General features: G+C 55.5%; 1 protein-coding gene across 1 annotated transcript; it reads right to left on the bottom strand.

Moving 5' to 3' along the window:
* Window positions 1-515: 515 nt before the first annotated feature.
* Window positions 516-6264, bottom strand: LOC121855369 (extensin-like). The gene is made up of 8 exons (XM_042350261.1): window positions 6220-6264; window positions 5366-5544; window positions 4356-4571; window positions 3613-3696; window positions 2658-2823; window positions 2077-2259; window positions 1305-1483; window positions 516-603 (listed from the first exon to the last, which is right to left on the bottom strand). Exons 1-8 carry the CDS (start codon window positions 6262-6264, stop codon window positions 516-518), a joined length of 1140 nt encoding a protein of 379 aa, XP_042206195.1.
* Window positions 6265-7872: the final 1608 nt, after the last annotated feature.

The following is a 7872-nucleotide window of genomic DNA, read 5'->3' as shown; positions in this document are numbered from 1 at the left end:
GGTTGTGAGGGGCCTCTACTGATGGTTATTAGGGCCTGTTAATGTAGGTGTGAGGGGCTCTTACTGTAGGTCGAGGGTCATCTTACTGTAGGTCGATGGACCTCTTACTGTAGGTCGAGGACCTTTACTGAAGATTGTGAGAGGCATTCATCAGGTCGAGGGGCCTCTACTGAATGTCGGGGGCCTTTACTGTAGGTCGAGGGGCCACATACTGTAGGTCGAGAGCTCTTACTGAAGGTCATGAGTGGCCTCTACTGTAGGTCGAGGGGGCATCTACTGTAGGTCGTAAGGAATCTTACTGAAGGACGTGAGGGGCCTCACTGTAGGTCGAGGGCCTCTTCCTGAGTGTCGAGGGGCCTCTTACTGAAGGTTGTGAGGCCTTACTGTAGGTCGTGAGGGCCTCTTACTGAAGGTCGAGGGGCCACTTACTGAAGGTTGGGAGGGATCTTACTGTAGGTTGTGAGGGGCCTCTTCACTGAATGATTTGGAGGCCCTTCTGGGCTGGGTCGAGGGCCTTACTGTAGGTCGAGGGCCTCACTGAAGGTCGGAGGACCTCTTACTGAGGTCGTGAGGACCTCATTGAAGGTTGTGAGGGCTCTCATACTGAAGGTTTTGAGAGCCTCTTACTATAGGTTGTGGGGGCCCTTACTGATGGTTGTGAGGGCCTCTTACTGAAGGTCGAGGGCCTCTTTACTGAAGGTCATGGGGGTCTCTTACTGAAGGTCGTGAAAGGCCTTTACTGTAGGTCGTAATGGGCCTTTACTGAAGGTTGTGAGGGGCCTATTATTGGAGGTTGTGAGGGGCCTCTTACAGAAGGTCTTGAGGGCTTTACAGAAGGTCGTGAGGGGCCTTACTGTAGGTCGAGGGCCTTTTACTGTAGGTCGAGGGGCCTCTCACTAAAGGTCTTGAGGGGGCCTGTACTGGGTTGTGAGGGGCTCTCTACTGAAGGTGGAGGGGCCTCTACTGAAGCTTCAGAGAGCCTCTACTGTAAGTCGCTGGGCCTCTAACTGTCGAGGGGCCCTTACTGTAGGTCGAGGGCTCTTACTGTAGGTGTGTTAGGACCAATAATGAAGGTTGGGAGAGACTCTTACTGTAGGTCGTATGGCCTCTACTGAAGGCTGAGGGTCTCTTACTGCAGGTCGTGGGGCCCTCACTGAAGGTCTGAGGGCCTTTACTGTAGGTCGAGGGCCTACTGAAGGTTGTGAGGTCCTCTTACTGTAGGTCGAGGGCCTCTTACTGAAGGTCGGAGGTGACTCTTACTGAAGGTCGTGAGGGCCTCTACTGAAGGTCGAGGGGCGTCTTACTGAAGGTTGTGTGGGGCCTCTTCAGTGTGTCGAGGTTCTACTGTAGGTCGAGGGGCCCTTATTGGAGGTTGAGGATTTCTACCAAGGTTGGGAGGGCCTACTGAAGGTCGAGGGGCCTCTACTGTAGGTCGAGGGCCTCTACTGTAGGTCGAGGGACCCTTTCTGAAGGTCGGGGTCCTCTACTGAAGGTTGTGAGGGCCTTTTACTGTAGGTCGTGAGGGCCTCTTACTGAAGGTCATGGGGGTCCTCTTACTGAAGGTCGTGAGGCCTTACTGAAGATCGTGAGGGGCCTTACTGAAGGTTGGAGAGCCTCATTGAGGTTGTGAGGGGCCTCATTGAAGGTCATGAGGGGCCTTACTGAAGGTCGAGGCCCTTACTGTAGGTCGTGCCTTTACTAGGTCGGGGACTCTCACTGAAGGTCTTGAGGGGCCTCTACTGAAGGTTGTGAAGGGCCTCACTGAAGGCAAAGGCCTCACTGTAGGTCGAGGGCCTCTTACTGAAGGATGTGAGGGTCCTCTTACTGTAGGTCGAGGGCCTCTTACTGAAGGTCGCGGGGGTCCTTACTGAAGGTAGTGAGGCTCTACTAAAGGTCGAGGGGCCTCTACTGACAGTTTTGAGAAGCCTCTACAGAAGGTCGTGAGGGGCTTCTTACTGTAGGTCGTGTTTTACTGTAGGTCTTGAGGGCTCTCTCACTGATGGTCTTGAGGGGCTTCTACTGAAGGGAGGCCTCTTCAGAATGAGGGGCCTCTACTGTAGTCGTGGGGCCTCTTACTGAGGGTCGTGGAGCCTCTACTGAAGGATGAGAGCCTCTACTGAAGGTCGACGGGCCTCTACTGTAGGTCGAGGGGCCTCTACTGTAGGTCGTAGGGCCCCATTGAAGGTCGGAGGGCCTCACTGTAGGCCTGGGTCCTCTTAGAAGGTCGAGGGTGTCGAGGCCACTGAAGGTCTTGAGGGCCTGTTGTAGGTCGAGGGGCCTCTACTGTAGGTCGAGGGGCTTACTGAAGGTCAGGCCTCTTACTAAGTCGAGGGGCCCACTGAAGGTTGGGAGGGGCCTCATTGAAGGTCGTGAGGGGCCTCACTGAAGGTCGTGGGGGTCCCCACTGAAGGTCGTGAGGGCTCTTACTGAAGGCCGTAGCCCCTTACTGAAGGTTGTGAGGGCCTCTTATTGGAGGTTGTGAGGGGCCTCACTGAAGGTCGAGGGCTCTCTACTGTAGGTGGTGGGGCCTCTCACTGAAGGTCTTGAGGGCCTCTTACTGAAGGTTGTGAGGGGCCTCTACTGAAGGTTGGAAAGGCCTCATTGTTGGTCGAGGCCTCACGTAGGTCGAGGCCTCATTGTAGGTCGAGGCCACTTACTGAAGGTCGGGGTACTTTTCTGAAGGTCGTGAGCCTCTCACTGAAGGGCGTGAGGGCCTCTTCCTGAAGGTCGTGAGGGCCTTTTACTTTAGGTCGTGAGGGGCCTCTACTGAAGGTCTTGAGGGGCTTACAGAAGGTCGAGGGCCTCACTGTAGGTCGTGAGGGCCTTTACTTTAGGTCGTGAGGGGCATTTTACTTAAAGTCTTGAGGGCCCTGTACTGAAGGTTGTGAGGGCCTCTTATTGAGGTTGTGAGGGGCCTTACAGAAGGTCTTGGAGGGCCTCTTACGAAGGTCGTGAGGGGCCTCTAATGTAGGTCGTGGGGGCCTCACTGGCTGGGTCTTGAGGGGCCTCACAGAAGGTCGTGAGGGGCCTTACTGTAGGCTGAGGGGCCTTTTACTTTAGGTCGTGAGGGGCCTCACTTAAAGTCTTGAGGGCCTCGTACTGAAGGTTGTGAGGGGCCTTATTGGAGGTTGTGAGGGCCTCTTACAGAGGGCTTGAGGCCTCACAGAAGGTCGAGGGGCCCTTCATCAGGTAGAGGGGCCTACTTTAGGTCGTGAGGGGCCTCTTCTGAAGGTCTTGAGGGGCCCTGTACTGAAGGTTGGAGGGGCCTCTTACTGAAGGTGTGAGGGCCTCACTGAAGGTTGTGAGGGGCCTCTACTGAAGGTGTGGGCCCTACTGAAGGTTGTGAAAGGCCTCTACTGAAGGTCGAGGGGCCTCTTCAGATCGTGGGGGCCTCATTGAAGGTTGTGAGGGGCCTCAATGTAGTTCGTGAGGGCCTTACTGAAGGTTGTGAGGACTCACGAAGATCGTGAGGTGCCTCTAATGTAGGTCGAGGGCCTTACTGTAGGTCGTGAGGGCCTCTTACTGAAGGTTGTGAGGGGCCTACTGTAGGTCGTGAGGGGCATCTACTGTAGGTCGTGAGGAATCTTACTGAAGGACGTGAGGGGCCTCTACTGTAGGTCGAGGGCTTCCTTCTGAAGGTCGAGGGGCCTCTTACTGAAGGTTGTGAGGCCTTCTACTGTGGTCGAGGGCCTCTTACTGAAGGTCAAGGGGCAATTACTGAATGTTGTGAGGGCTCTTACTGAAGGTCGTGAGGGCCCTTACTGTAGGTCGAGGGCCTCTACTGAAGGTCGTGAGAGACCCTTACTGTAGGTCGAGGGACCTCTTACTGAAGGTTGTGAGGGCCTCATACTGAAGGTTTTGAGTCTACTATAGGTTGTGAGGGCTTACTGATGGTTGTGAGGTCTTACTGAAGTGTCGTGAGGGCCTCTACTGAAGGTCATGGGTGTCCTCTACTGAAGGTCGGATGAGTCTTACTGAAGGTCGAGGGCTCTTAATTGAAGGTCATGGGTGCCTCTTAATGTAGGTCGAGGTGCCGCCTCCTACTGAAGGTTGTGAGGAATCTTACTGAAGGTCGTGAGGGCCTCTTACTGTAGGTCGTGAGGGGCCTTTTACTGAAGGTTGTGAGGGGCCTCTACTGTAGGTCGGGGGCTCTTATTGAAGGTCATGGGGGTCCTCTACTGAAGGTCGTGAGGGCGTTTTACTGAAGGTCGAGGGGCCACTTACTGAAGGTTGTGAGGGGCCTCTTACTGAAGGGTCTTGAGGTGCCTGTTACTGTAGGTCGAGGGGCCTCACTGTAGGTCGAGGCCTCTACTGAAGGTTGTGAGGGCCTCTACTGAAGGTCGAGGGCCTCTTACTGAAGGTTGTGAGGCCTCACTGAAGGTCTTGAGGGGCCCGTTACTGTAGGTCGAGGGGCCTTTACTGGTGGTCGAGGGGCCTCTACTGAAGGTTGTAGGCCTCTACTGAAGGTCGTGAGGGCCTCTACTGAAGGTTGTGAGGAGCCTCTACTGAAGGTCTTGAGGGGCCCGTTACTGTAGGTCGAGGGGCCTCCTACTGTAGGTCGGGGCCTCTTACTGAAGGTTGTGAGGGCCTCTACTGATGGTTGTGAGGGCCTCTTACTGAAGGTCGTGAGGCCTCTACTGAAGGTCATGGGTGTCCTCTTACTGAAGGTCGTGAGGGCGTCTTACTGAAGGTCGTGAGGCCTCTACTGAAGGTTGTGAGGCCTTACTGTAGGTCGGGGGGCCTCACGTAGGTCGAGGTGCTCCGGGACCTCCTACTGAAGGTTGAGGGAATCTTACTGAAGGTCGAGGGGCCTCTTACTGTAGGTCGAGGGGCCTTCTGAAGGTGGAGGGGCCTCTACTGTAGGTCGTGGGGGCCTCTACTGAAGGTCATGGGGGTCCCTTTACTGAAGGTCGAGGACGTTTTACTGAAGGTCGTGAGGGGCCACTACTGAAGGTTGTGAGGGGCCTCTACTGAAGGTCTTGAGGTGCCGCACTGTAGGTCGAGGGGCTCTCACTGTAGGTCTGAGGGGCCTCTTACTGAAGGTTGTGAGGCCTCTTACTGAAGGTCGTGAGGGCCTCTACTGAAGGTTGTCAGGGGCTCTACTGAAGGTCTTTGAGGCCCGTTACTGTAGGTCGAGGCCTCTTACTGTAGGTCGAGGCTTTACTGAAGGTTGTGAGGGCCTCTTACTGAAGGTCGTGAGGGGCCTCACTGGTTGTCGAGAGCCTCTACTGAAGGTCGGAAAGGCCTTTACTGTAGGTCGTGAGGCCTCTTACTGGGGTCGGGAGGGTCCTCTACTGTAGGTCGGAGGGGCCTCTTACTGAAGGTCGTGGGGGCACTCTGCACTGAAGGTCGTGAGGCCTCTTACTGAAGGGGGTCGTGAAGGGCCTCTACTGATGGTTGTGAGGGCCTCATGTTGGAGGTTGTGAGGGGCCCCAACAGAAGGTCTTGAGGGGCCTCTACAGAAGGTCGCGAGGGGCCTCTTACTGTAGGTCGAGGCCTTACAGACGAGGGGCCCTCACTGAAGGTCGTTTGAGGGGCCTCGTACTGAAGGTTGTGAAGGGCCTCTTACTTAGGCTGCGTGAGGGCCTCTACTGAAGGTCGTGAAGGCCCTTACTGAGTGGGTCGTGAGGGCCTCTTACTGAAGGTCGTGAGGGCTCTACTGTAGGTCGGAGGGCCTCTTACTGAAGGTCGAGGGGCCTCTTACTGATGGTGGTGTGAGGGGCCTCTTATTGGAGGTTGAGGGGCCTCTTACTGAAGGTCTTGAGGGGCCTCTTACAGAAGGTCGTGAGGGGCTCTTACTGTAGGTCGTAGGGCCTTTTGCAGGTTGGGGCCTCACTGAAGTCTGAGGGCCTCTACTAAGGTCGTGAGGGGCCTCTTACTGAAGTGTGGGGGCCTCTTACTGAAGGTCGTGGGCCTCTTACTGAGAAGGTTTTGAGGGCCTCTACTGAAGGTTGTGAGGGCCTCTTACTGTAGGTCGTAAGGGCCTCTTACTGAAGGTCGTGAGGGGCCTCTTACTGTGGTCGTGGGGGCCTCTTTCTGTAGGTCGAGGGGCTCTTACTGTGGGTCGAGGGGCCTCTTACTGAAGGTCGTGAGGGCCTCTTACTGAAGGTGTGAGGGCTCTTACTGTAGGTCGTGAAGGGGCCTCTTACTGAAGGTCGTGGGAGTCCTCTTACTGAAGGTCGTGGGGCCTCTTACTGAAGGTCGTGAGGGGCCTCTTACTGAAGGTTGTGAGGGCGCCTCATATTGGTGGTTGAGGGGCCTCATATTGGAGGTTGAGGGGCCTCTTACTGAGAGGTCTGAGGGCCTCTTACTGTAAGGTCGTGAGGGCCTCTTACTGAAGGTTGTGAGGGGCCTCATATTGGAGGTTGAGGGCCTCTTACTGAAGGTCTGAGGGCCTCTTGCTGTAGGTCGTGAGGGGCCTCTTACTGAGAGGTTGTGAGGGCCTCTTACTGAAGGACGTGAGGGGCCTCTTTCTGTAGGTCGTGGGGGCCTCTTACTGTAGGTCGTGAGGGACCTCTTACTGAGGTAGGGGAATCTTACTGAAGGTCGTGAGGGCCTCTTAATGTAGGTGTTGAGGGGCCTCTTACTGTAGGTCGTGAGGGGCCTCTTACTGAAGGTTGAGGGACTCTTACTGAAGGTCGTGAGGGGCCTCTTAATGTAGGTCGTGAGGGGCCTCTTACTGTAAGGTCGTGAGGGCCTCTTACTGAAGGTTTTGAGGGCCTCTTACTGATAGTTGTGAGGGGCCTTTTAATGTAGGTGTGAGGGGCCTCTTACTGTGGAGTCGTGAGGGCCTCTTACTGAAGGTGTGAGGCCTCTTACTGTAGGTCGTGAGGCCCTCTTACTGAAGGATCGTGGGGGCCTTTTACTGAAGTCGTGAGGGGCCTCTTACTGTAGGTCGTGAGGGCCTCTTACTGAATGTCATGAGGGCCTCTAACTGTAGGTCGTGAGGGACATCTTACTGTAGGTCGTGAGGGACTCTTACTGAAGGTCGTGAGGGGCCTCTTACTGTGGTCGTGAGCCTCTTACTGAAGGTCGTGAGGGGCCTCTTACTGAGGTTGTGAGGGCCTCTTACTGTAGGTCGTGAGGCCTCTTACTGAGAAGGTCGTGAGGGTCTTACTGAAGGTTGTGAGGGCCTCTTACTGTAGGTTGTGAGGGCCTCTTACTGAAGGTCGTGAGGCCTCTTACTGAAGGTCGTGAGGGGCCTCTTACTGTAGGTCGTGAGGGGCCTCTTACTGTAGGTCGTGGAGAGCCTCTTACTGAAGTCGTGAGGGGCCTCTCTTACTGAGGTTGTGAGGGCCTCTACTGAAGGTTTGAGAGCCCTCTTACTATGGGCCTCTTACTGATGGTGTGAGCCTCTTACTGAAGGTCGTGAGGGCCTCTTACTGAAGGTCGTGAGGCCTCTTACTGTAGGTTGTGAGGGCCTCTTACTGAAGGTTGTGAGGCCTCTTACTGTAGGTTGTGAGGGCCTCTTACTGAAGGTTGTGAGGGCCTCTTACTGAGGTTGTGAGGGCCTCTTACTGAAGGTCTTGAGGGGCCTCTTACTAGAGGTCGTGGGGCCTTTACATGTGAATCGTGAGGGCCTCTTACTGAAGGTTGTGAGGGCCTCTTATTGTAGGGGTGTGAGGGGCCTCTTACTGAAGGTCTTGAGGCCTCTTACTGGGTGTGAGGCCTCTTACTGTGGGTCGTGAGGGCCTCTTACTGTGGGTCGTGGGCCTCTTACTGAGGTCTTGAGGGGCCTCTTACTGAAGGTTGTGAGGGGCCTCTTACTGAGGTGTGAGGGGCCTCTTGCTGAGTTTGTGAGAGCTCTTGCTGTGTCGCATGGGCCTCTAACTGAAGGTCGTGAGGCCTCTTACTGTTGTAGTGTGGGGCCTC

Source organism: Homarus americanus, unplaced genomic scaffold (assembly GCF_018991925.1).
Source record: "Homarus americanus isolate GMGI-L3 unplaced genomic scaffold, GMGI_Hamer_2.0 scaffold9293, whole genome shotgun sequence".
Taxonomy (NCBI): domain Eukaryota; kingdom Metazoa; phylum Arthropoda; class Malacostraca; order Decapoda; family Nephropidae; genus Homarus; species Homarus americanus.
This window is presented reverse-complemented; position numbering and strand designations above follow the sequence as displayed.

What these genes read in the sequence shown, in the direction of transcription:
- LOC121855369 (XM_042350261.1), bottom strand. Translation starts at nt 6,264, where the DNA reads ATGAGGCCCCTCAACCACCAATATGAGGCGCCCTCACAACCTTCA. An exon ending in AGGCGCCCTCACAACCTTCA is followed by an intron (nt 5,545 to 6,219) that starts GTAAGAGGCCCC and finishes CACAACCTTCAG; the next exon opens with TACGAGGCCCCTCAAACGAC. An exon ending in GCCCTTCACGACCCCCTTCA is followed by an intron (nt 4,572 to 5,365) that starts GTAAGAGGCCTC and finishes CACAACCTTCAG; the next exon opens with TAAGAGGCCCCGACCTACAG.